The sequence below is a fragment of the Marmota monax genome, unplaced genomic scaffold (genome assembly GCF_021218885.2).
Source record: "Marmota monax isolate L192 unplaced genomic scaffold, Marmota_monax_Labrador192_F-V1.1 WCK01_AAM20220418_F8-fsc00092, whole genome shotgun sequence".
Lineage (NCBI taxonomy): Eukaryota > Metazoa > Chordata > Mammalia > Rodentia > Sciuridae > Marmota > Marmota monax.
This window is the reverse complement of record NW_026692583.1, coordinates 1,644,278-1,672,203: the sequence shown is the minus strand read 5'-3', so window position 1 is coordinate 1,672,203 and position 27,926 is coordinate 1,644,278. Positions and strand designations below refer to the sequence as shown.

Genomic DNA, 27,926 nt, shown 5'->3' with positions numbered 1-27,926 from the left:
TCAGAGGTAGTACACTTTATTGACTGGGTTCTCCCAATATCTCACAACCCTGGACAAAGCTGGTCCCTGGGCTTTGCAACAGTCCCATCCACCAAACAGAAGAGAAAGCATCTTGCAAACAACCAAGGGCCTCCAGACAGCCGAGTGACAGGGTGGGCGTCCAGATGGCTGCCAGCCAGGGGAAGAAGGAGGCAGGGCCAAGGGGGCTAAAGCGCTGGGTGTGGGCTGGGTGCACCCCAGAGGCCCTGCCAGGCCTGGCCAGCCCCTCACTCCCCCATTGAGGTTTGCAGTGGTTCACAGTGAGACTGGCTTTGATTGGCAGGGGGCCGATGGGCAGCTAGATGCCTCCCACTTTCCCGCCCACCCTCGGCCTGACTCACCAAGCTGGGAGGAGGGAGCGACAGTTCCACTCCACCCCTGTGCTCCCCTCTGGGACAGGAAAGCCCCTTTTCTGGAGGGGTAAGGGTGAGCCTAGTTCTTTTCTGGCATCTCCCAGACTATTAGGAAGGGCTCTTCACTCCTGGCTCAGAAGTTTCTGGAACACCTTAGTGAATTTTCCCATCATTACTCCCAATTAGAAAAATGTTTTTGAAATCTAGGAGTTGACTGTAGTGCATCAAATCAAGCAGTAAAAAAACCTGGTAAGGTCGTGGTTTAAAAAGGCAGCTGCACCTTTGCTAGGAGCGTGGGGGAGCAGCAGGGGAGACCAGGCGGGGAGAGCAGAGGGGTGCTCATGGCAGCATAGGCTGGAAGTGCCCTGGGAGCAGGGTGGAACCAGGGCAAGAGCAGGAAGCGGTGAAAGGTGGGACGTGGCAGGTTGCCCCCCAGTGCCACGGACCTGGGCTCGGAGGGCAGCTGGGAGCTGCTGTGGCCCCACGGGCGTGTCTGCAAGGCAGGCGCCAGAGCCTCTGCCCCACTGGGAGAGGCAGGGGCCGAGGTCAGGCCTTGTGAGTGCCATTGCCCAGTGGCTCCTTGTGACCGGCTGTGTAGTCCGAGGCGGGCTCGAGCCCCAGCATCTGGCGCTGCACCAGCCTGGCGTAGAGGCCGCCCTGGGCCAGCAGCTGCTGGTGCGTGCCCTGCTGCACCACGTGGCCCTTGTCCAGCACCACGATGAGGTGTGCCTTCTCCACGGTGCTCAGGCGATGTGCAATGATGAGCACCGTGTGCTTCTGCAAGTTGCCGTGGATGGCCTGCTGGATCTGTGGGGAGAATGGGAGCTGGCTCATGGGGCTGCTCCACCTGACTGCCTGGGCCACCCACCACCAGGCTCCAGGCCACCCCTTACTCTGTGGCACTGAAACTCAGCTTCTCTTTGAAAAACAAGAGCTGGAGCAGAACCTGATAGCTGGATTTTGTTTAGGAGAGACAGAGCTCAAGGTCCGACACAGGGAGGGGGCTTGGTGAGTGGCCATCAGCCCTGACGCTCAGGCCAATGAGACCAGGCAAAGCCTTCAATTCCACACTGTGCCGAACAAAGCCTGTGGCTTCCCCCTCCTGTTTGTCTCTCACTACTCCTTCTCACCTTCAGGACTCCAGCTTTTCTCTCTGGCCCCTAAATATTCCCCATGCAGCCTTAAAATGCTGAAGTCAGAGCCAGGTATGGTGGTGGCTTGGAGGCTGAGGCAGAGGATCGCAAGTTCAATGCCAGCCCCAGCAACTTAGCAAGGCCCTGAGCAATTTAGCAAGAACTTGTCTCAGAATAAACAGGGCTAGGGATGTGGCTCAGTAATTAAGTGCCCCTGGATGCAATCTCCAGTACAAAACCAAAAACAAAAGCCCCAAACAAAAAAACTTTGAGTCAGTTAAACGCCTGCTGCAAACCCTCCAAAAGCTTTTTGTCCCCTTCTAGGATACATCCAACCCCGCTAGGGGATTTCTCTAGTAGCGAGACCTTCCCTGTGACACTGTGATGGTGGGTACATGACATTCTACACTTGTCAAAAGTACATCATCAAGAGTGAGCCCTGTCACAGGTTTAGGTGATAAAGCATCCACGCAGCTTCACCAGCTTGAACAATGGGTCACTGCTGCAGGAGGTCAGGAATGGGGGCAGGAGGGGAAAGAGGAGGGTGTGTGGGAACTCTCTGCTTTCTGCTCCATTTTCTTTAAACTTAACAACTGAAATGTCAAGTTGGTTAATTTTCATGAAAAGTTCAAACTCCTCGAAAGGCTGGGGGAACCCACCTCCCTGTGACTGTGCCCCTGCCTCTCTCTGTTAGACCCTGGCTGCAGCCACACTTTTTGCTCCGCTTTGAACGTGCCAGGTTTGTCCCCCGCTCCAGGCCCTTGTACCTGCTGGCCTAGCCTTCAGGGGTGCCCTCCCAGAACTCCCCATAGATGACTCCTTTTCTTTCTTCTTTTTGTTACTGGGGGTTCAACCCAGGGGTTCTTTACCACTGAGCTACATCTCCAGCCCTTTCATGTTTTATTTTGAACAGGGTCTTGCTGAGTTGCTGAGGCTGGCTTTGAACTTGCAATCCTTTTGTCTCAGCCTTCCCAATCACTAGGATCACGGGCATATGCCATCATACCTGGTTTAGCTGGCTAAACCCTGGCAAGAGCCACAGAGCTCTCAGCATATAAGCTCCTCCAAACCTCTGTGCCAAGAGATGACCAAACTCTAGTATGGCTTCTAGCAGCACGAAGCGGTATCCCAAGATGTCCCAGGCCCCCTTATCAAAGCATCTGCTGGAGAAAGCTCAATGTGGCCAGGGGGACTTATTGTTCAAGTCAACACCTGCCACAGGCCCCAGACTGTCCTTTCCTGGAGCATTTACTAGACAGGGCTTAGAACATGACCCCTTCTCTATTCTTTTGAGAGGTGCCTGTGTCTCCTACAACTCAGGACTCAAAAGGCATTGACTGGGCTGTCATCATCAGGAAGGATAGGGCCCTTATCTTCCAACCTCTGTGGGAGGCAGGATCCTAATTCAGTCACTGCCACTAGTCACAGGTGGCCTCATTGCATCCACACCGGGCACCCTGCACCGTTTTCCACTAGGACCCCTGATCACTCCCCCTCCCCTCCCTCATTCTCCCTCTAAAACAGCCTGGGAACCTCTGCACAAATGAGAACAGAGCTCAATCCTCTGAACTACAAGTAGTTAATGAATAAAATCTTGCTTCAGGGCCTCCACTGGGCCTCCACTCTGACCAGCTGTGTTTGTCTTTGATGATAGGGGCCCCTCCCAATCTGTGTCTCATGACATTTCATTTTCTTTGTAGCATAGGCCACAGGTGAAACACCTGCCTGCATCCTTGTTTATTATCTGTTTTCCCTACAAGAATGGAAATACCATGGGGACTGTGGACTTGTTGCGTGGGGACAGAGGTCTTGTTTGGTCAGCAGGCCACTGTAACCCTGGCGCTTAGAATAGTGCCTGGTGCTAAGAGGGGGTCAGTAATCATCTCTGGAATGCAGGGATCAATACAGGGCTAGATTGCTAGCTAGCCATCTACAAGCACATTACTGGACCAATTAAAATTATTTTACCAACGAAAATGGGACCAAGAGAGAAAAAGTAACGAGTTCAAGGTCATGTTACCAATTGCAGGTTGTGGGGTTTAGGGTGTTGCTTGCTGGTAGGTCACCTGTGCAAAACTACTAAGAAACAGACTAAGCTAGAGGGTGGGGCTTCTGAGCCGGGTCTGGTCACGATGTGCTTTTGTTCCTTATCACATAACTCAGGGTGACCGGGCCTGGGCCACCTCTTCTCTGGCTCTCTACCCTCTGTAAATTCATCAGTTCAGGGAGCCAATGGCCTGGGTAGCCCCTGTGGCATATCTAGGCCCTTCCCTGTGACTGGTGAAGGGGAGACCCAGGCCACCTGGAGCTGCGACTGCTTCAGTGTCCCCTGCCATCCTGCCACTCACCAGGTACTCGCTCTCGGCATCCAGAGCACTGGTGGCTTCATCCAAGATGAGGACGGGAGGGTTCCGCACCAAGGCCCGGGCCATAGCCACCCGCTGCTTCTGGCCACCTGACAGCTGGGCACCCTTCTCCCCCGTCTCTGCATGGTGGAGGCACAGGGGCAAGTGAGTTAGCAGGAGGCGGCTGGGCAGCCCCTGGAAAGAGCAAGAGGCCTGCCTGGGCAGTTTTAAAGGGCCGCTGGCTAGAACTGCCAACCAGTAGAAAGGTCACGAACTGGCATTCCCACCCTATTTGTAAGAGGCTGCTACATGCAAGTGGATCCACGTTCCCAGCTCTGCCCATTCACCTGGCACAAATCCCATGTGTGATCACACAGTGTGCTGGTGAGGCTGCAGCTGTGTCCCGCCCTCCCAGAGCAAGCACAGGTAGTCCCATCCTGTGCTCACAACACCAGGCTGCAACAACCTGAGTATATCATCTGCACTGTGCAAAGGTCTTCATCACAGGTGCACGGCCTGGGGCAGCAGCCTGCCTCAGGAAATTTCCCTACCCACCATCATTCCTGCACAGCCCGAGGCATGTGGCGTGTGTGACTCACAACACCGCTATTGCCACAAGTAAATCAAAGCAGCTCATCAAATGAAATGTCCATCAGCAGGAGGAGAGTCAGTTACCAACTATCATAAAGGCCTGTGCACTGCTGTGCACACAGTAAAGAAAAGAGGAAGAAGAGGAGGAGGAAGCAGCCCCTCCATCAGCGTGGTGGCTCACCAGCATGGAGCTAAGTCAATAGAGCTGGGTGCACAATAGAAAGGCCATTATTTTTTTTCTGTAAAAGGGCAGGGGAATAAGAACTCACATTTATATTTACAGGACATATAAGAAACCAATGAAAAGTCCTGCTGGGGGTAGGAGGGACGGGGGAAGGAACAGGGACACAGCTTTTCCTTATACACCTCCTCATATGTGTTTTTATTTTGAACCCACGGGATACTCCCTGTTCAAGAATCACATTTTAAAATCTATAGGAGGTGCTGAGGGAATATTGACCAAAGGTTACACATTCTAGTTAGGAGGAAGCCACTGTACAATAAATACGGTGCTGTACTTAATAACAGGGTATCACCTAGTTGGAAATTGCTGAGAGTAGCTCTGAATTGTTATTACCCTGTCTCAGAATAATAAAAAGGGGTGGGGATATAGCTCAATAGTACAGCACTCCTGGGTTCAGTCCCCAGTACCAAAAAAAAAAGAAGATTCTGTTATGTGAATTTCATCTCAATGAAAGGAAGTTGAAAAGGTAAACAGTAGGTGGCAGAGGGCAGTCCTTAACCAAGAAGACTGCACCCTGAGGACAGACCCACAGGCACAGTGGAGGTGACGCTGGGCTCCGTACCTGTGCTATAGCCATCCTGGAGCTCCATGATGAAGCCGTGGGCATTGGCCTTCTGTGCAGCCTCCACCACCATCTCAAAGGGCACCGTGGGTAAGCCGTAGGAGATGTTGTCTGTGATGGAACGGGCAAACAGCACGGGTTCCTGGCTCACCAGAGAGATCTGTGCAGGAGCAAGGGGATTGTCAGAGAAGCCAGGAATGTGTCCATCCAGCTGTCACCAGCAGCCTCACCAGCCAGGGCCTGGCTGACGCCCAGGGTCTCAGGTTTGAAACCTAATCAGGCTGTGCTCAGCTGCCTTTCCTTGCCCCTTGCCTTCTTGGCCCCCCCCCCCATTCTCTTTCTCTCGTCCTGCTGGTGCACATGCCCTCAGCCTCCCCCTCACAAAGGGGGCTAGCTAAGCACGCTGTTCTGGGCTAAGGCAAGTTCCCTGACCACCGAGAGGAAGTTCACTGACTGTCTCTGTCCTGGGGAAAACCAGAGTGTGGGAGAAAGTGTAGAATGCAGCTCTGTGAATGCAGCTGCCCATCAGGAAGCAAGAGGCCACAGCAGGCCTCCAGGCCACAAAGGCCTCCCTGGCAATTGTCCCCTCCCTTCTGAGGAAACAGTTCAAAGGAGTCATTGTCCTGTGATGCCAGTTAGGAATCTGGCCTACAAAAATAATAGTATGAAAAATATCATCTCAATACTGTAAAAAGAATGAATGCATGAATGGAAATAACCTAGCTGTACATAAGCTGGGGATTGGTTAAATAATTACAGTACATCCACACAGCCAAATTGCAGTGTGTGTGTGTGTGTAGTTAAAAAAACACTATGTACATGTACAATGTACATATGCCTCCATATGTTGGTATATTTCCTTAAAATATATGGAAATATATTTTTATGGAAACAAATTGGTAAGCGACTACAAAATACCAGTGCAGGTTACTTCCTAGACAGGGAAGGTGGAGGGGAACTCTCCTGGCTTAGTTATAAAATTCACTAAAACTGTGGGGCTACAGTTATATTGTGGCATTTTACTGTTTTGTTTATGGGAATTAAATTTTTGAATTTAAATTATGAAGAAGGTATTCACAGAAGATGAAAACCAATGGCAATAAATACATGAAAAAGGGTTTCATATCTGTAGTTGCTGGGAAGTGGCAGAAGACCCCCCAAAGCTGCCCCTATACATTCAACTTCTAGCAAAATACAGGACTTATGACATGAAGTGCCTGAGAACCCGAGAGTGCTCACTGCTGCAGTCTGCACCGCTCTACCCAGAGGCCTCTTCCTGAGGCTAGTGGTCAGCAATCTGGAGGGCCGCATGCTGGGCCATCTGCCAGCCATCTGTCTCTGGTTAATATGTTTGATGCGGGGAGAGTTCCCAGTCCATGGCCTCTGCCACCATCTAGAGCTTGGCCAGTAGTTCTGGAATTTCTGTGACAGCCCTCAGGTTCTCAAATGACTTAGTTCACGTTGGTGATGTCACCCCCTAATAGTTGGTGTTCCTTATAGGGCATATGATCTGAACCCATTCAGGCTTCCCTGCTCAGCACAAGGCTGGGTGTTGAGGCTCCTTCTGAGTTACCAAGGACTGCGTGGTCAGGAGCAGTTTCTTTGGAGTCCTGGAGATGACCCAGATGTGGAACAGCTGGAATTCTCAGCTGCTGCTAGCGGAAGGTTGAATTGATTATAAGCACCCTGGGAAACTGTCCTGGCAGAATTTGTTGAGGCTGGGGATCAGCATCTACTCCAACCAGGCTTTTCTGCTCTGAGGTCATTCTTCAGGAGAACCTAGCCACATGCCCCAAGAGACAGGAACAAAGTTGTCCACATCCCTCAATAGTATCCTTGGTAATGGTAAAAAAAAGAAAACCACCCAAAGACCCATCAAGAGCACAAGGCATAAATAGGTTGTGACATGTTAGCAGAACAGATTATCATCTGGCAATGAAGATGGATGGACCCCAACCCCAACCTCAGCCTGGACGGCTAAATGATGCTGAGCCGAAAGACAGGCAATGCCAAGGAAAGGCTCATCCTTCTGCGTCCTCAGGGATGGGTTCCAGGATCCCCTCAGGTAACAAATTCCACAGATGCTCAAGTCCCTAATAATGGCACTATTTGTATATAACATACCCACATCCTCCTGTAGATGTCCAATCACCTTAGATGACTTGTAATACCTAACAAGGCTGTGTAAGGGCTATGGAAATGGTTGTTACGCTGTATTGTTTATGAAACAAGGACAAGAGAAAAGTCTGTACACGTTCAGTGCAGATAATTTAAAAAATATATCTCCCATCCATAGTTGGTTGAATCTGCAGACGCAGAACCCTGGATACAGAGAGCCACACACAGAACTCTGTCTAGATGAAGTTCAGATCAGATCATCTCTGGGTACACACAGATGGTAAAACTAAGGAAAAGTAAGAAAACGGTGATCATAAAAGTCAGGTGGGACATACTCTTGAGGGGAAAAGAAAGGGTACATGGGGTTTCTGGAGTGCCAGAACCTTCTATGTCATGACCTCATGATGGTGCATTGGTGACAGTTCTGTGAACTGCACCTTCTCTGCCTCTGTGTCACAGCTTGCGTGAGAGATTAGCCAAGGTCAGAGGAAGGCCGGAGGGCAGCGAGGGCCGTGAGGGCCTGACCACACTCACCACACGGTGCAGGTACTTGTGGTCATAGGCACCGATGGGCTTGCCGTCCAGTAGCACTCGGCCTCCCTGCAGGGGGTAAAAGTTCTCCAGGATGTTGACACAGGAGCTCTTCCCGCTGCCAGAGGGCCCCACCAGGGCCGTCACCTTGCCTGGGGACAGGCTGAAGGAGACATTCTGCAAGGAACACAGGCACAGTGTGGGGTCACAGGTCCAGGTTCTAGGGCTGGACACTGTCTCAGACACAGGTGGGCGCCCTTCCCAGCCGCTCCCGCTCTTAGGCTGCGGCTGGGCACTGCTGATCCCTGGGTGTTCTCCTTTCTAAAACGCTTGATTTGGCAGCACTTTCATATTTGCTGTGTCCTCTGCCTGGAATATTTCACTGCAGCAAGCCACCTGGCTGGGTGTGGCTCCTTGGTCAGGTCCAGCTCAAAATGCCACCTCCTCTGAGAAGCCTCTTTGACTATTTCACCAATCTCACGCTGCTCCCTACCACCACACCCTGATTTCTTTCCTTCCCAGAGCTTATTATCTGGAGTCCATCTGTTAAGGACACGCCTTGCCCAGCTGGAGCCCAGACTCCTGAAGAGGGTAGGATGACGCTGGCAGCCTCCCGTCTGCCTCTCACCTGTAGGACCTGGGTGTGGGGCCGTGTGCGGTAGGTGAAGGTCACATTCTCAAAGTCCACACGGCCCTCCAGGTGGTCAGGGGCCAAGTCGCCATCGTGCACCATGGTGGGCTGCCGGTCAATGAACTCGAACACCTTCTCAGCCGCCCCCACGCCCTGCATCAGGCCACTGTAGACAGAGCCCACAGACTGCAGGGAAGAGACATGTTCATGTCCCCAATATCCGCTCCTGGGACCCTCTGAGGTACCAGAGATACGAGGGTGTGCAGGGAGCAAGGACAGAGCTGCAGCTCTGGGGAGACACAGGGGCTGCTTCCAGGACACCTGCTAACACAGTGGACACTGACAATAACAAAAGACAAGGTGGCCAGGAGTATGTGTGCCTCAAGGTCATTGCTACCAATTCTCACCCCCACCCAGGAGAAGAAGAGGAGACAGAAATGCAGAGAAATGAACCTGTAAGAATGTGCCAAGGCAGTGATCCCACCTTGGCTGGTCAGCTGCCACCACATATTTTAATTTCAATTTTTAAAATGGGTCTTGAGGGGCTGGCATTGTGGCTCAGTGGTAGCGCGCTCGCTTAGCAAGCGTGAGGCCCTGGGTTTGATCCTCAGCACCACATAAAACAAATAAAGGTATTATGACCACTACAACTAAAAAATAAATACTAAATAAAAATGGGTCTTGATGTATATCTGTCATAAGTAGACTCTCCTTGGGTAAAAATGTATCCAATGTAAAGGTTAATTGTATTAATGGCCCATTTTATTAGTGCTTTCTACATGCTATGAAGTAGGTTCTCTCATAGGCACAGGGGACTCAAGTATTTGCCCCAGGTCCCATAGCCAAGCAGTTGCAGAGGCAGGATTAGAATCTGGGCACACCTGGTTCCTGAGCTTAGGTGCATCAGTGCCATAACTGAGTGTCCTCACTGGAGGAAAGGGGGTAAGAGCAACACCAGGGCATGTTGCTGTGGAGATAGGGCTTGGCCTGTGATGCTCAATATGCCACAACTAAAACTGTCATTAATACTAACAGTATTACTACTAAGACATGAGAACTGGGTGGCTTCTTTTTCACGCTCCTTTATCCCAGAGATGGCCATAGTTACCAATGTATTGTATCTTTTCAGCCCTTTCTCTGTGTGTTCACAAATACATGCACATCATAGCCAATTCATTTTGAGATTTTAAGAATGCACAAATGAGGGACTGGGGCTGTGGCTCAGTGGCAGAGCGCTTGCCTCACATGTGTGAGGCCCTGGGTCAGATCCTCAGCACCACATATAAATAAACAAATAAAATAAAGGTATTGTGTCCATCTACAACTAAAAAAATATTAAAATAAAATAAAAAGGGCATCAGACTACCCGGCTCGATCAGGGGTTTTCTGTTTGTGTTGGATAGTGTGTTTTAGCTCAGAAAAGTCTGCCTCATTCCTGGAGGGCTGCCTAGCATTTCTTTCTTCCTTCCTTCCTTTTTAATTTTTTTTTCCCTGTGTTGAGACTCAACCCAGGAGTGCTCTACCATTGAGCCACATCTCCAGTCCTTTTTCTTTTGAGATGGGGTCTCATTGGGTCGCCCAGGCTGGCTTTGAATTCGGGATCCTCCTCCTTAGCCTCCTGAATCTCTGGGATTTCAAAGTACGGACATACCATCTCTGGCACAGAGATGTACCATATTTGTCCTTTGGCTGATGTGGGGGCATTTGGGTTGCTTGTCACTCACGCAAATGGACAACGCTGCCCCAGACATCCTTGACAGGCTTTTGCCCACTGGCAGTGAGTATTTCTGAAGCATGGATTCCCAGAGGCAGAATGATTGCCGAGTCCATCAGCAGCACAGGGGTGGCTGCAGTGGTCCCCACATCTGGTGTGGGTGCGGGGGCTTTTTCTCTGGGGAGGAGGCGCACGGAGAACCGGCAGCGCCCCTGCAGGCACTGACCGTGGCCTGGGCAGACGCTCAGGGCTCCGCCTGGCTCCACCAGTGCTTGGGGCTGCTGCGTGGGCTGGCCCTAGGGGTCACGGGAGGACGGAGCCCGCTGCGCACACAGCTCTGTGGACCTCCTTCCCTTTTCCAGCTCACCTCCCACACCCATTCCCCAGTTTTTGGGCACCTCCCAGACAAACGGGTGTGGTCCACCCAGTTGCAGGTCTGCTAGGCGGGGACCTAAATGCAAGCCCAGTCTGCAACACCCCTGGCTGCCCGTGCTTGGCGCCACTCTTCACGGGGGCTGAGCCGAGGTGCCACCTGGCCAGCTCTGAACACAGCTCCCCACCCAATGTGTGGGCAAGTCACTTGACTTCTCTGAGTCTCAGTTTCCTTTTCTGTGAAATGGGAATTTCAGAACCTCTCAGGAAGCTCTTATGAGCATTTCCTGACGTCAACTGTCACTGCCATTTGGCTGGATCCACGGAGTCACCTGTTTGCAGGACCTTCATGGTTATGATGACCTATCTTAAAGGAGACACCACGACACCCTCGGCCCCCCACCTTAGCTGCTCTCCCTATACCCTCCCACCCAGGCCCTCACCTCCATACAATCCCCCAGGACGAACTCGTAGATGATGAAGGCGATGAGGTTGCCGCTGGTCATCTGTCCCGAGATGACGAGGTGGCCTCCATAGTAGAGAATACTGACCTGGACCACCAGCAGCGTGAGCTGGGGTGAAGGGAGAGGGTTTGGGTCACTGGGGCCTTGGCTCAGATCCCACCCCTGTCTCTCAATTCCCTAAATCCCAGGGAGGTGGGGACACAGGGAGATGAGAGCAGCCCTTGAGGTCTCTGCACACACAGCCACAAACTCCAACTCCAGCCATTGGCACGGAGGTCCGCCCCACTGTGGCCTCTCCCCCAGGCCCTCCCCTCCCCCTGCCCTGGAGAGGTTCCCCACAAAGGCCTCCAGCAGGGGTAGGCTGTGGGCTTGGCCTGAGAACAAGGCTTCCTTTGTAAGGTCCTGGCATACACACACCACCCCAAGCTCCTCAGCTGGCCAAGGAGAGCTATTAGTCCTCCTCATTGGGAAAAGCGCGGCTCAGAGAGGTCGCTAAAGCTACACAGCCAGCTGGACAGAGTGGGACAATGAGGTCTGTTTCCTCCCAGCTAGGCTCCATGAAGGAGGGGCTGTGTCTGGGGCACCCTTGCCCCCTGTTGCTCATGGGGGGTGGTCTGGGAGATGAATGGACTGGTACTTAGAACAACCCACAACCGGCCCAGGGCCACAGTCTGTCTCATCCCCAGCTCAGGATGAGGTCAAGTCTGGACCACAGGTACCTTTATGGATGCTACAAAATGTACCTTCTCCCCTCTGCCCCCACCAGCCACCTCTCAATGGGGCCGCGTTCTCCGGGAGGGCCCAGGACTCACCTGGGGAGTGTGAGGCTGAGGCATGAGACCTGCCAGAAGGTGGCCTAGGTGGGCCCCAGGTGAATGAAGAAGGTCCTACCCTTCCTGCCACCCATGCCCCAGAGATAGCAGAGGCGCCCAGAGGACATGCACCAGAAGGCTGCATTCTTTTCTGGAAAGATCTCTGTGCTAGTTTTGACATGTGAGGATCTGGGCCAAGGTCCTGGATGGAGGGATTCCCCAGTTTGCATCCCATTCTCCACATCAGGCCTGCTGGCCAGGGGCACGTACCCCACTGCCCCAGACGTAGTACATGTAGGCAGCCGCCTCCTTCCGGTTCAGCTTGTACACCTGCTGCAGCTTCCGAAAATACACCTCTGCCTCCTCTTCCTCATTGGCAAAGCTGCGCACAGTCTTCATGGCGCTGATGGTCTCCTCAGCTGTGTTGCTGGCTCTGGCCAGGGCACTCTGGACCTCCTTGGAAAGTCTCTGTGGGCAGGAGGGGACAAGGAGGAGACCCCCCAAACAGACAGCCTCACTGTGTGCCAGAGCCCCAGGCCTCTCTGGACCTTTCTCCCTTTCCATGGTGCTGCAGGAAGTCCCCAGATGAAAGGAGAAGGTCCAGTTCCACTCCCACCCTGTCTCCTCCCAGCTGAGAACAGGCTCCCGCAGGGCCCTCGGGTTGCTGGCCCAGCTCCTGGGGGGTGAGGGGCAATCTTTAAGTCATCTTCAGTTCTCAAAGGAAGCCACTCATGACTGTGGGCTGGGAATTCTTTCAGAAAAGGAGCCTCAATCGTGATCCTGTGCTGGCATAAGAGCAGAGAGACCCTGGACAGCTGCTCAGGTTGTATGCCATTCGAGAAATGCCAGCTCTGAAGGGGGTACTGTTGACATCATCAGCATAAATTAGTGAGAGTCTGAGGGTGGCACAGAGATTCCAGAACTCCCAGCCAAGTTCTAGACAGCAGTAGAGGACACGCTTATGAAACCTGCCCCTGCTGTGTACCTATGATCAAAGGTAGATGTTTGAGGAGTGGTCCCAGGTGAAGGGCTCTGGAGGAGACCCTGGGCGGAGCCGTGCTCATCGCTCTAGTCAACACACTCAGAGCCTCAAACCAGCCTGAAGAGCTGCCTGCGAGGCCCAGATGGGATTGTGTAGCAGCATGCCCCAGGACCTGTGTTCCATGCCCAGGCCACAGGAGGCACACAGGGTGCTGGGGTGCCCCAGGGAGCCTCACCGTGCAGCTGTGTCTGGCTACGGAGCTGTGTGTGTGATCTGTGGGGATGACTCGCTGGCCATATTTAACACAATCTGATGTGAGGTAGACAAGCTACGTAGAACTTCCCTGAGGCTCTGCCCACCTATACATGACGGCAGGGCCCAAGGCACAGAATGGGGACTCTAGGGGCCTGCCCATAACCCAGGGGACACTGGGACAGTGGCCCTGTCCAGCAGGAAGTGGGAGTTGGGAGCAGAAGCTCAGTTTCCAACTCTTTGCCTTCTCTACTCAATGAGGAAACTGGTGGGCTTGTGACTCAGGACTGTGGGGAAGAGACCCTTCCCCTGTGGCTAGAGAGGGTCATGGGAACTGGAATCATTTGGGACTGGGAAGGAGATGGCTTCCTTCACTACTCTGGCCTTAGATCACGAGTTCCAAAGGTTCCCATGGAGCTGGGGACAGTGATCTCTCCAGCAAGACCTAGTCCATCATGTACCAAAGCCTCTGCTTAGCAGCCCTCCCATGGACTGGGACCACTGGGGAAGGGGCTTCTGCAGCTGTCACGCTCACAGGCCTGCCTGTCTGGACCCAGCCTTGTCCCTTAGGACTCGTCACAGGCCTGCTTCCCAGCAAAGGCAGGGGCAGGGGGCAGCTGGAGGGGCCCAAGCCCCCTCACAACCCATAGGAAGAGTGAGCTGGTGGCTCAGAGTCCTTGCAAGACCTGTGCCTTCTGCCTGTCACCTCCTCCCTTATAGCGGGTACCTGCCCCTCCCCCATCACTGCAGCCTTGCTGGCCACCTTGCAGCTCCTCAGACACCAGGCCCATCCCCTCCTCAGGGCCTTTGAACTGGCTGTGCCTGCTGGGGCTAGACGTCTACCTCCTTCTGATCCCTCCCAGCAAGGCTGTAACTGCCACTGCCTGCGCTCAGTCTCTATCTCTTCGCTTCCTGTTTCTCCTCGGCACTTGCCATCTCCCACAGCCCTGGGGGACTTGCTGTGATCATCACTTATGGTCCATTTCTTCCACTAGAATGGGAGCTCCAGGAGGGCAGGGCCTGTCTGTTCCACTGATGCCTCCCAGGCCTGCACATTGTAGGCGCTCAATGACTGTCTATCTGACGAGCAAGTGGATAAACGAACATAACCCAGCCTCCAGCTGGCCGGTCACCAGGGCTCAGACAGTGGGGCCAGGTAGGGCCTACCTTGTAGTACTTGCCATAGATGTTGGACACCATCATGATGATGGGGAAGCCCATGAAGGTGACCAGGGAGAGCTGCCACGAGAGGCTGAACATGAAGACCACCACGCCTGTGACCTTGACTGTGTTCCTCAGGAAGATATTGATGTTCTGGGAGACCAGGTCGCTGACCATGGTGGTGTCCGAGGTGAGGCGGGAGATGAGGTCCCCTGGAACACAGGCAGCTCAGCTCCCGCTGCAGCAACAAGGGCCACTGTGGTGGGTGCAGGGGACACTAAGAGGCTCCTGACGCAGACACTGGGGAGTCCCTGTCTTCTGGGTAGGATGGGGAGGGCACTCCTCAAGGGCTCTTGGGAGCCCAGACCTAGTGGCCAGCATGGTGAGTAAGCCCCATGCCACCCCATCGTATAGGGGAGGCAAACTGGAAAGGGGCAGCAGTCCTCCTCCCCATGGAGGGCAACAGTCAGTGCTGGGGAGGGGGCGAGAGCAGTGCCCCTTACCTAATGTGGGACACTGGGCCCAAAGCCTGGCAGCACCTCCCAGCATTGGGGACTGAACCTAGGGCACTTCTCCACTGAGCCACATCCCCAGTACTTTTTATTCTTTATTTTGAGACAGGGTCTCACTGAGTTGCTGAGGCTGGCTTCAAACTCACGATCTTCCTGCCTCGGCCTCCTGGGTCACTATGATTACAGGTGAGTGCTTCCATGCCTGGGTCTGTTAAGTTATTGAGGCTGGCCTCAGCCTCCTGAGCAGCTGTGATTAACAGGTGTGTGCCCTGCACCAGGCTTGGCACTTAGTTATTTTTCCCATTTCTCAGAGGAGAAAACAGGCTCTGAGAGGTTAGTGGAGGAGCCAGGGTTTGGAGCAGGCTGGTCTGTCTCAGAGCTTGGGGTCTTAGCTGGACACCGGATTTCTATTGCTGCTCTTGTCTGTGTCCCACCCGCTCACCCCCACAGGTCACAGGCTGGGTAGTCCTGGCCCTTGTGGTTTCCACAGGGCCTTGCAAAGTGAGGCCTTGGCTCTAGCAGAGACCTGGAGTGGCCTGGCCAGGGTCCTATGGTGGCCACAGCTCACATCAAAACCTCGGTGGGTGGACCAGCTCTCCAGGGCTCAGGCCAGGCCAGTGGTACCAGCCTACCCCTGGGTGCTTCCACCCTGAACTTGACATGGGAGCAGTGGGCCTGAGCCCACCACGTACCCAGGTAAGCCCACCCTTGCCCACATCACCAACAGGACCAACCTGTGCGATTCTCGTCAAAGAAGCTCGTCTCCTGAGACACCAGAGAGCGGAAGAGACAGTTCCTGAGGCGAATGTTCAGTCTGGCAAATATGAGGGTGAAAATGCCGCCCCGAATACCTGCGGCAAATGAGCTAATTGCAGATAAGAGATGTTATAGCACCGCGTCCTTCCGACTGCGACAACCACCACCCGGCCGCCCCTCCGCTGCTGGCAGGACAGCAGGAGCACCCAGCCTCAGGCCACTGTCCAGGGCTGACACTGTGGGGTTTGTCCCTCCTTCCCTGCGGGAGCTCCCCATGAGGGCAAGGGCAGGCAAGGGGCTCAGCTCTGCCAGCTGACCCTCCCTTCCAGAACAGCACACTGAAGCTAGACCTTCTCTTAGGCCTAGGTTCCTGCTCAGAAAGCAGCCAGGGAGGGAAAGGGGCACCCTGAGGACCAAGACAAGAGGGTGCAGCACTAGGATATGGTCTGATCACAGGGACGAGGTTTCTAAGCCAGTTTGGGAGCTGGTCACCAGGCGACGGGCTGTCGGACAGGCCCCAGAGGCATTTCCAGCCCCCACTTTTCCTTGAGAACAGGCCCTGGCACCCCCACAACCCCCGTCCAGGGATACAGGCCTGGGGCGTGCAGGGCAGGGCGGGCCGAGTGGCTACCTGCCGATGGCCAGCAGACAGACGACAATGACAGCAGTGCTGAACTGGTCCATGCTCTTCTGGATGACGATGCTGTCGATGGCGCGGCCTGTGTAGTAGGGCAGGAAGGTCTCGCCTGGGGGAGGCAGGGTGGGCTCAGGGTGTCCGTCTGCAGCAGGAGCCCACACCTGCCTGCTCTGCCCGCTCCCAGGGGGCTCTGCCCGCTCCCAGGGGCTCTCCTCTGGGTAACTCTGCTTCCCACATGGGGCCCCGGGCTGCTCACTGCCCACCCCGCTCTGCAGAGAACAGGGACACAGGAGACACTGGCTCTGACCGCACAGACTGGGTTGATGTTAGTGATGGCCACCAGGCATGGAGGGTGGTGGCCAAGGGCACATGTGATGATGGTCCCTTCCCTTCACGGCAGGCCCCGGCATCACCCATTTCTCAGCTGAGGAGCCACCCAGCAGGCAGTGGCTGGTGGAAGCCAAATCGGGTTATGCTCTTCTCCTGGGAAGACCCGGGAAGGGGCTGGTGTTCTGGCTCCATGCAGTGCTGATCGTTGCTGCCCCACCCCTCGTGGTGGGCACTTCACACCTTGCCAGGTGACTTCTCACCCTCTTTTTTTTTTTTTTTTGACTTCTCACCCTCTTGTCATCCTGTGGCTTTGCGACAATCCTGGAGCCTCAGAGAGGCTGAGTCATTCGTTCAAGATCACATAGGAAGTAAGGGGAAATACTGAGACTTGACTCAAATTAGCCTCCAATTCAGGGCGTCTTCCGTTGTCCCCTCCTGCTAGGTTCTAAATGTGTCCCCCAAAATTCAAAGTTGAATTTAATCACTAATATGACAGCATTACAGGCTGGGGCCTTGAAGTCCTCATGGATGGGATTAGGGCCCTTCTGCCTTCTTCCATGAGAGGACAGTGTCCCTCCTTTGGAGAAGCAGCAATGTGACTCCATCTGGGAGACACAGAGATGTCTCCTCACCAGATGTAAAGCCTGCTGGAGCCTTGATCGCAGACTTCTCTGAGTGGTGAGGAAGACATTCCTATTGTTCATAAATTACCAGTCTGTGGTATTTTGTTACAGTAGCACAAATGAACTGCTAAGACACCTGCCCCCCAGTAACCTGGGATGTCCACTCTCACGGAAAAGGTGGACACAGAATGTGGATGGCCTCTCTGGGCTCGGTCCCTACTTGTCCCAAGACCTGTTTTTACTATAACTCTTTCCACAGAGAGAGTTAGGGTTGAAGCTGGGCATGCAGTAGGTGATCAATAAAGGTCAGTGAATGAAGTCTGGGCAGGTGTGGATCCTCAGCCCTGGCCCACTCTGCTTAAGCTGGCTGCCAAGTTCCTGTGGTTCTAGTGCCCTCTGCTGGATTTGGCAGGAACTACAAGATGGAGGCCTAATGGGCTTCAGACCCCATAGTCTTCAGCCAGATGGGGTCTCCAACCGCAGCTGCTCAGTGCTGCCCGAGTTGCAGTTCTGACTCAGTTTACCCACAGAAAAGGCATCGGTGAGCTCCAACCACAAGCATCGATGATAACGATGACTTTCCTGGGTCCCAGGTGTTGTGTGAGGCATTATGCAAACTAACCTTTTCCTCTGTGGAATCTGCACGAGAATCACGTGAAACTCCAAATCCTGCAGCTCTGCTTTTGGGTTATTTTCAGAGTTCCATCGCCCTCACTGCTCTCACCGCCTCCACCTTGCTCCAAGTTGCCAATCTTGCCTGCACCAGCTCAATAGCTGCTCCTCCCCCTCCCCCATGGGCCTGTCCTCCTCTGTAGACAGTGGCATCCTGCTAACATGACTCAGATGGTTCCCATCCACTGGCTCCCAACTCAGCCAGGGTAAAAGCCAAAATCCCCTGCCCCACCTAGTTTTTAATTTTTTTTTTTTTTATTTAATTCTAGGGACTGAACCCAGGGATGCTTTACCACTGAGCTTCTTCCCAGCCCTTTTTATTTTTTTGAGACAGAGTCTCAGTAAGTTATTTAGGGCCTAAGTTGCTGAGGCTGGCCTCAAACTTTCCATTCTCCTGCCTCAGCCTCCCAAGCCACTGGAATTATAGGTGTGCACCACCACCAAAGCCAAAGTTCTGCAGTGACTCACAACAAACCTACACCACAGGGTCCCTGGTGAGCAATCTGACTTTCTCTCTCTTGCTTACCCTGCTCCACTCTGCCCTGGCTATTTCTTGGGCCAGCAGCCACCCTTCCACCAGGACTTGGGCACAGCTAATCCCTCTGCCTGGAGCACTTTTTTTTTGGTCTCGGGGATTGAACTTAAGGGTACTTGACCCCTGTACTCCTGAGCCACATCCCCAGCCCTATTTTGGATTTTATTAGAGACAAGGTCTCACTGAGTTGCTTAGTGCCCTGCTTTTGCTGAGGCTGGCTTTGAACTCACAATCCTCCTGTCTCAGCCTTCCGAGACACTGGGATTATAGGTATGCACTACCATGCCCAGGTGGGACATTCTTATCCCAGATATCTGCTCCCTTACCATCTTCAAGTCCCAGATGTCACCCCATGATCCCACAGGGCTGGTATTGTTATTTTTCCCATGGAAATGTACACTTTCCACAGAAGAGGAAACTGGAGTTCAGAGTGGTTAAGTACTTACCCACATTTATGTACCTGGACTGCCATGAATCCACATTTAAGAATCCCAGTTTATGGCTGGGATAGAGCCTAGTGGTAAAGTGCTTGCCTGGCATGCATGAGGCCCTGAGTTTGATCCCCAATAACGTAAGAAAAACAATTTAAAAAATTCAAAACAATGTTAGAAATCGCATTAAAAAAAGGAATCCCAAGTTAATAGGAAATACTCAACACAAACTAGCCTTTTTTCCCAATGGGTGATGGGTTGATTTTGGTTTTATTCTTTTTTCCTGTTTTTAGATTATGGGGATACAGAAAAAGCTGGGCATGACTCAATGCCCTTGATTGAAAAATAATGATCAATTTCCTTACATTTGCTGGATGATCTTGCTAGTCACTGTGCTTTCTCTCATCTAGTTCCCACAGTCTCACCTAATTCCAGCAGAGGCCCCCCATTTCAGCCGGCCAGGGTGGCTCACTCCTGTTATCTGCCCACCCTCTGAGACTGAGGTAGGAGGATCTTGAATTCAAAGCCAGCCTCAGAAACTTAGTGAGACCGTGAGTAACTCGGTGAGACCCGTCTCTAAATAAAATACAAAAAAGGAATGGGGATGTGGCTCAGTGGTTAAGTGCCCCTGGATTCACTCCCCAGTACAAAAAAAAAAGACACCGTTTCAGTGTGGAAATCTGAGATCGGAACTTTCCTGAAGTTCTCTGAATTTGGGGGGCCTGAGCCCAAGTCTGAGCCCTTGACCTTGGTGCAACCCTGCAGGCTGGCAGAATCTGCGTGGCAGTCTTGTAGGACGCTATATTCCCTGAGCACAACCAGCTGACACAGGGCACCAGTGGGTGGGGAGACGAGGTGCAGACAGGGTTGACATCTGCCTGCTGTAGGATAATCATTTGCTTACCCACTGACTCAGGGAGCTTGTCCCTGTGCTGGGCACTGGGACCCAAGTGAGTTAGGCCTGGCAGGAGGCAGGAAAACGTGTGATTCTTATGTCATCAGTATACAATCGAGTTCAAAGAGCCACGGTCACAGATCTGAGAAGGCTTTTCAAGGAGGGACGTCCAGGCCTTGGAGTGTGACCAGGAGAAACTGCTGGTGAAGTGGAAAGGGGTCCCCTGACACTTGTCACACATATTACTGGGAATGTTCTGTGCCTGGAATGTCCCAGTCCCCCATCAGCTCGCTGGCCTTCACCACCACAGGAATGATGGGACTATCTGCCCCTTTGACAGACAAGAAGGCTGAGGCCAGGGCCCATCACACACTATGAGGAGCCTGAGACAGTGGAGGGCAGGCAGCAAGAGGAGGGGCTACAGAATCGGGCCAGTTACGAGTGTGGCCTGTCTTCTTGGAGAATGTCCTGGCTTTTCTTTCTGGTGCTGGGGATTGAATCCAGGGGCACCCAGACGCTGGGTTACATCCCTGGCCCTTTTTTTTATTGAGAGAGAGAGTCTTGCTGAATTGCCCAGACTGACCTCCAACTTACAATCTTCCTGCTTCAGAATGCCAAGTCACTAAGACTATGGGCATGAGCTGCTGTGCCCAGCTAATTCTGGGTTTGTCTCTATCCCAGGCTCAGATCTGGTGAATTGAAATGCTGAGAGTCATAACAGCCAATATTCCCGTGTGCTCATCATGATGTGCTTAGCCCTTGTCCTATCTGTTTTTATTCAAGTTTTTCAAGGCCTTGAAATAAGAATGCTGCTAGTCCTCATTCCATAGACAAGAGAAGTGAGGTTGAAACAAGTCACACAGCAATTCAGGGAGCAGTGCTGAGGTTCTAACTCAGGCCTTGTGAACCTCAGAACCACAGAGTTTGGATCCTGCCATTCTACCTCCCCGCCATGGTGCTGGAGTGGGCCAGACCCAAGAGGCAGCATGTTGACCTCAAACCAAGGCACAGTGGCACATAGGCAGAGGTAACTAACATAAAATTTTGCAAAACAATGTTTCATCTTATCACAGGCAAGGTACCCTTAAGTTTTCTATTCTATTTTGTTTTATTACCAAAAAATGCTTTTGGCCCAGCAATCCCACTTTCCGGAATGTATTCTTTAGATCGAGCCACATTCACAAAATGTGTATGAACAAAGTTATTCATTTTGAGAGGAAAAGCCCCAAAATAGCCCAAGAGCCCAACAACGAGGAGACTAGGATGCAGTTGCAAGATGCAGCTGAAGGGCAGAGATGCAGGGTGCATTAAGGGAACAGAGCCTGGAGCTCAGAGGTCAGGGGTGACATGCTTTTAGGTGCTTGCTGCCTAGGGAAACACTGGGAGTAAGAAAAGAAAGGTGAGAACTTGTTTCCTGCCCCCTGGAATTTTCTAGAACATTCTCCCAGAGTTAGTCCTGGGCAGGAAGATCAGGGTAGTCAGGAGTAGAATTAGGTAGGAGTGAAATTCGGGTTTCCTTCTCTTAGCACCTGGAGGTTCGACCTGGTAGGTCAAACACTGAGCCCTCAGCCCTCGTGTGACCCGGGCTGTGCCCCAGGCCCTCACTTACCCAGAGCCGCCATGATGAGGAAGAAGGAGGCAGCCACAAGGAAGGCCATATCGGGCTTGGTATAGGACAGCAGCTTCTGTAGCGTGGCCCCCGACGCCTGCTCGGCTGCAGGTCGGGCCTCCCTGTGGAAGCCCTCAGCCTCGGTGGCCGCCCCTGGCTCCAGGGCTTCGGCATCTGGCCTCACGGTGGACAGCAGCCACCAGAGCAGGAAGGAGGCGGCCAGCGAGACGTACGTCCACACAAACAGGGCCCAGAACCACGGGTCCCGGATGGGCCTGCGCACTTCAGAGAAGAGCAGCAGCTTGACCATAGCGTAGATGCCCACCAAGAGGCACACGAGGGTGATGACCACCCACGAGGCCCGCAGCCGCCGCGGCCCCAGGGCACTGTTCTTGGCCACCCCGATGGTGGCCCCCAGCAGCAGGCAGCTGCGGTACAGGCAAGCTGCCCAGAGGTCCAGCACCGAGTCAAAGATGTTGAAGTGACGGATGTCCTCCAGCAGGCTGCGGTCAAGGTGGCTGAAGGCATAGATGGCCGTGGTCACACCGACGTCCATGCTCATGAAGGCCAACGTCACCACCACTGCCTTCCATAGCCGCATCCTGCTGGCTGGCCGCAGGCAGGTGCCAAGGGGCAGGCACCAGGGGCAGGCCGTCAATCACGGGGGCAAGGCCATCATGGTCTACAGGGCAAGACTGACCTATGGGGCAAGCATCAGGCAGGGGTTCAAGTTGGTACTTTCTGGCTGTATGACCTTGAGCAAGTCACTTGGCATCTCTGAGCCTCAGTTTCCTTATTTGTAAAGTGGCAATAACAAGAGTGCTATGACGCTTCCATTCACTCAAGGAACATTAATATTCCCACCTGTAATAGGCCAAGCCTGTTCTTTGGGTTGGGGATTTAACAACGAACAAAAACAACAGATCCTTGCTCTCGTGAGATGACAGGGTCATGTGGGAGATAGATTAGTAAGTAAATGGTATAGAATGTTGAGATTAGGGCTGGGAGGGGAAAGGAGGGGTAAGAAGTGAGGGGCAAGAGGGTAATGGGGGAGTTTTACCTGGGGGGGGGCCAGGAGAGATCTCACGGTGAAGACTTTGAGCAAGACTAGAAAGAGGCGTGGCCGAGCCCTGAGGCAGGAGTGAGTCTCACGAACTTGAGGAAGGCAAGGAGGCCTGTGAGCTCAGAGGTGAGGCATGGGAGTAGATGTGGGAGGATTTTGTCACCAACATAAGGGTGAAGTTGAGATTAGAAGAGTTCTACAAGTGGGCACTGTGGTCATTTTTCATTTTGGCAGTGCTGGGAACGGAACCCAAGGGCTTGCACATGCTAAGCAAGTACTCTGCCACGGAGCCACATGCCCGGCCCTTTTCATTTTATTTTTTGAGACAGGGTCTCACTAAATACGGAGACTGGCCTTGAACTTAGGATCCTCTGACTCAGTCTCCTGAATAGATGGGATTAGGTGTGCACCACCAGTCTGGCTTGGTTACTATTTCTTTCTTTTTTTTAAAACATGGAATGCTTCCTGAATTTGAGAGTCATCCTCATGCAGGGGCCATGCTAATCCTCTATATTGTTCCAATTTTAGTATATGTGCTGCTGAAGCAAGTGCTTGGTCACTATTTATTTTTATTTTTATTTTTTTTAGTTGTAGATGGACACAATACCTTTATTTTGTTTATTTTTATGTGGTGCCAGGGATCGAACCCATTGCTTCATGCATGCTAGGCAAGCGCTCTCCCACTGAGCCACAACCCCAGCCCAGGCCACTATTTTTAATGCCACTAACTTCTCTGAACTAGTTTTCTCATTTGTAAAATGTTAGCACGAAGTTTAATGCATGAGCCTCAGTGAGTTCCGGGCATGGTGTCTGGCACATAATAATTGTTGCTGATCATCACTAACTATATTCAGTGAGCACAAGATAAAGGCTTGTTTGCTTTCCTCCTACTTCAACTAAACCTCTACCCTTAGGAGAAGAGAGAGTTTGAAGTGTTGGGTATGTCTTGCTGGTCTCACTGCAGCCCAGGGGCCTCTGCATCTACTTGGAAGTTTCTAGAACCTCTTCATGCAGCCCTAGGATCTTTTGGTTTTCTGGATCTTGATGTCTGTTTTGACCTAAGCACATCCCCACACTGGGGGCCTCGGACACAGGAAGCAGGACTGGTGGCCCGAATCTGCAGGTGGAGCTTGTCTAGGGTGAGGCTGGGTCTGGGCTGTGGCATGTCCCTGAGCACCAACTCCTGACCTGTGCTTCCTGGAAGGGGGCTTGGCTGTCCTGTCTGCAAACTGGGCAAAGCTCTGGAGGATGACTCGCAAATTCAGGAAGCATTCCATGTTAAAAAAGAAAGAAAGAAGGAAGGAAGGGAGGGAGGGAGGGAGGGAAAGGAAAGGAAAGGAAGGAAGAAATAGTAACCAAGCCAGGTGCACACCTAATCCCATCTATTCAGGAGGCTGAGTCAGAGGATCCTAAGTTCAAGGCCAGTTTCAGCACTAAGTGAGATCCTGAAGGGAGTGACAGGAGGGGCAGCTGTGAATTGTGACCATTATGGGAGTATGGCCTGAGAGAGGTCCTCTCCCTATGGCTGAATCCAGGCAGAGGGGATGAACCTGTGCTGTGGAGTGACTGAACCTACACTTACAGCTTAAGAAACTGAGGCACAGAGGAACAAAGTCACCTGATCCATACACTCAGACAACCAGGCCCAAACCAGAACTTGAGCTGGTATGTGAAGGATCCCAGCACCTGACTCCCTGCCTGCCTGGCACACAGCAGGTGTCCAATAACCACAGCACACAGTTAAGTAACAGCACTTCACTAGCCCAGCCCTGGCTGTGAGCTTCCGTGTGTTCACTTATAAAATCATCACAACTCTGTGAGATTTGCATGTCATCATCCCCAGCTAGCAGATGAGAAATTGAGGCCCTGAGAAGTTAATAATTTGTCCATGATCACACAGCTGGTGAACAGCAAAGCTGAGATGTGGACTTAGGTCTGTCTGGGCCCAGAATCTGGGCTCTTAATCATCAGGCTAAGACATTCCCCAGTCTTAGGGATTGAACCCATGGGTGCTCTACCACTGAACTACATCCCTGACCCTTTTTATTTTTATTTTTTATTTTAATTTGAGATAGGGTTTTACTAAGTTGCTGAGGCAGGCCTTGAACTTGAGATATTCCTGCCTCAGCATCTCAAGTTGTTGGGCTCATAGGGATGCACCACTGTATCTTGCTCAACACTTCTTTTTTAAAAATTTTTTAGTTGTTGATGAACCTTTATTTTACGCATTTATTTATATGTGGTGCTGAGAATCAAACCAGGGCCTCATACATGGTAGGCAAGTTCTCTACCACTGAGCCACAACCCCTAGCCTCTAAGACTTATATATATATATATATATAGTTGTCCATGAACCTCCATTTTATTTATTTATATGTGGTGCTGAGAATCGAACCCCAGTGCCTCACACATGCTAGGCAAGCGCTTTTCCTCTGAGCTACAACCAATACTTCTTAATATAACAAATGCTAACAGGGTACGCTTATTTAAGGAAAAGAGTCCACATCGGTGAGGGCTCAGGCAAAGCAGCAAAGGTGGAAATAATGAGGAGGATAACAATGGCAACAATAATATCTGACACTTATTGATGTTGACATGTGCAAAGCAATGTTCTAAGTGACTTATACATATTAATGCTCACAAGTATCCTATGAAGTAGGTTCTGTTATTTCCCTCATTTTACAATTGAGAAGTCTGAGGCAGAGAAGTCAAGTGACCTGCTCCAGGTCACACAGCTAGGAAGAGCTGGGATGGAAAGCTCCAGTATCTGTGTTCTCAACTCCATAGCTCTAATCCTGCAAAACAACCTCTCCAGTGGGTAGGCAAGCTCCCTCAAGATGCTAAGAAGGGGTCTGAGATGCAGAGAGGAATGAGACATCATGGCCCTCAAGGCTTGGCCCTGCTGTTACCCCAACACCTCCAGGCAGATTCTAGTCCATCTCAGAGATGCTGCTTGCTCAGTCAGCTACCGCTGCTCCAAGGAGAGCCAGGGCCAAGTCAGGTCAGGGAAAAGGAGAAGGGGTGGGATGGGCAACTGCCCCTGGCTGGGCCCTTGCTCTACCCCAGCTCTTGCTGAGCTGCCAGCGCAGGCTCCATCTGCTGCAATGCAGAGGCCTTGGGGAGTGAGGGAGTGGGTGAGCTCCACTCAGAGCCCAGGAAGGGAAGCTCCTGGCCCAGTGCCAACCTGTTCTCCTGGCCAAACCACTGCCAGCTGCACCAGGTCCTGCCAGTCACCTCAGCCGCTGCCTCGTCTTGGTGGGCACAAGATCCACATCCCCAGAAAGGGGTTGGGGCTCAGAAGCAGGAAAGGTAACAGATCAGCCAGGGACATGAAGGCTGGATTGCAGCCCAGGAGCCTGGCCAGGTCTCCACCTCTGACTCCTAGTCACTGGGGGAGTTCCTTCCTGATGTCCCACAACCCAGGTGGCCAGCTGCCTACCTGGAAGCCCCCAATACTTATCTTCTCAGGAATAAACAAAATTCCAAACAATGACATGGACCCTCTGAATCATGCTTTGTATTTGAGGAAGTGAAGCCTAGGGAGGGCAGAGGTGAGACTTATCCAGAGCCACACAGCAAGCTAAGCAGAGCATGATAGCACCCAAGCTCCCTACCCCCAAGTGCTGAGTCCTTCTACTCCAAGCTCCGGGCTGAGCAGAATCTAACTCAGTTCAGATCAGGTTACAGTCTTCAGTGAGGACAAGTTACTCTGTTATTTTTAAAGTTACTAAGCAGGAGAAGGAAGGGGACAAGACCACAAGCTAAGGCTGCAGGGTGGGGAGGCTGGAGATCATGAGGCTGCCATGTCCCTGCCCTCCATCTGCCCGACTCTGAGGACTCAGCTGAGCTGGACAAATGGCTCTGGAGGGCAAACTGTGGGTATTCAGGTGATGTGTGTGGCCTAAGAGACAAGGACAAGGTGGTGGCCAGAGGCCAGGGCAGGCCCCACATGGCCCAGGGCAGTCAGGAGCAACTTGCTATGACTCCAAATCCTAAGGAATGGCATTTAGCAAGGGACCCTATCCCCACTGGAGGCCTCATTAAAGACCTTTCTTCCCAGTAGAGGAGACACTGGTTGGGCTTCTCCAACAGTCAGTTTCAGAAGAAGGTATGGAACAACCAAGAAATAATAAATAACTCTTACTACAACCACAACAGCTACCATCTGCAAGGAGTTACTAGGTGCTAGGCACCTCCCAGCTCTTCACCACCACCCTGGAGGCCCACAGTTACCATGCCCACCAGACAGCTTGAGGAAGCTGAGTGGCCTATGGGAAATGGTTGAATGCAGAATCAAGAACTGACACTTCACCCTTTTGGGGGTCCCCTACCCAGGCTACTAAGGGATTGCAGGAAAAGGTCCTGACTTGTGTGGCCCAAGTGGCCCCTGTGCACCCCAAACTTGATGAGCCTTTTACCCTAACGTGGATTAGCCTTGGGAAGACCCAGTGGCTGCTCAGCATGCACTGGCTGGCAGAGGCCTGTGTGGTGGATGGTGTTGCAGTGGGATCTCTGGAGGCAGGGACAGTTCTGGGCTGGGCCCATGTGGTTCCATCCTGATTCCCACCCTCACTGAGCCCACTGTGTTCCATGTTGGGCCGGTCCTCACTCTGGGACTTGGGAAAGTTGCAGCAGGTAACTTGTGGCCTAAGCCAAGCAAACTGGGGAACCCTTCCTATAGCCTTCCTCTTGTCTCCTGGCCCTGGGCCACCTGAAGCAGGGGCCTGGAGGCCATCCCATCTTCAGGGGTGGGGCAGAAGGCGGGTAGTCCATCAACCCAGCTTAAAGCTATCTCAGTTAAAGCAAGCTGGGGGAGGAGGCCTATTTCCACAGAGGCCCAGAAACCAGGGCGGGGCAGGAGCACCCACAGGCCTAACTGCCCAGGAGGGTGCATGAGGAGCAGTGTCAGCCCAAGGGCCATCTGGGAAAACTGAAGGGACTGGCTCTGCCCAAGTGGGCAGGCCCAGGCCACCCCCAGGCTTCTGTCATAGCCAGAGAGCTCAGGATCTCTGTCAGGCCCTGCTGTGGGAGGTGGGGAACCCTCAGAAGTCACTCCAGCCCCATCATAGCGGAACATCAGCCTCCCAAGATCCCACCAAAATGCTCTCTTCACACCATTTTCCAGGAGATGGCGTCGCCTCAGGGGTTAAAAGAAATACAACATCCACCCTGCAGTCCCTGAAGGGATGCTGCCGGGACGGGGGCGGTGGGGGAGGGGGCTGGCATCTGCAGTGCCCGGGTCCCAGGTATCCTGGCAGGGGCCTAAGGAGGTTCCCACCTTCTGCCGAGATGCCTATTCCCACCGAGGCAAGGGTACCCATACGCTCCCCACGCAGTGTCCGGCCTGGCGCACTAACCTGGTAGGGTCTTAGGTCGGGGGTCCCTCTCGCTGGGCCCTTACCTGGCACCAGGTGGGCCGTAGCGGGGGGCGCGCAGCTGGCTCAGGTCGTCCAGGGCGCAGGTTCCACGCAGCTCATTGGAGATCGCGCTGCGAGCTGAGCTTGCTGCGCTCCGCCCGCCGCTGCTCCCGCCTCCTACCCGCGCTACGCTGCTGCAAGG

The 27,926-nt window shown here is 52.9% G+C and overlaps 1 protein-coding gene and 1 pseudogene across 4 annotated transcripts; both read right to left on the bottom strand.

Moving 5' to 3' along the window:
- Abcb9 (ATP binding cassette subfamily B member 9) lies at positions 1 to 27,926 on the bottom strand. 4 transcript variants are annotated; one of them, XM_046446292.2, is made up of 12 exons: positions 27,725 to 27,925; positions 21,305 to 22,004; positions 16,204 to 16,318; positions 15,551 to 15,681; positions 14,311 to 14,516; positions 12,180 to 12,377; positions 11,077 to 11,205; positions 8,545 to 8,733; positions 7,920 to 8,093; positions 5,268 to 5,427; positions 3,874 to 4,010; positions 1 to 1,199 (listed from the first exon to the last, which is right to left on the bottom strand). In XM_046446292.2, the coding sequence occupies exons 2-12, from the start codon at positions 21,903 to 21,905 to the stop codon at positions 939 to 941; spliced, it is 2,301 nt and encodes a 766-aa protein (XP_046302248.1). In that variant the 5' UTR covers positions 21,906 to 22,004; positions 27,725 to 27,925; the 3' UTR covers positions 1 to 938. The 4 variants fall into 4 exon arrangements, with proteins under 4 accessions (XP_046302248.1, XP_046302249.1, XP_058435801.1 ...); XM_046446293.2 differs by having other exon boundaries at positions 27,769 to 27,922; XM_058579818.1 differs by lacking the exon at positions 7,920 to 8,093 and having other exon boundaries at positions 27,725 to 27,926.
- LOC124093703 (U6 spliceosomal RNA) lies at positions 22,815 to 22,915 on the bottom strand (annotated as a pseudogene).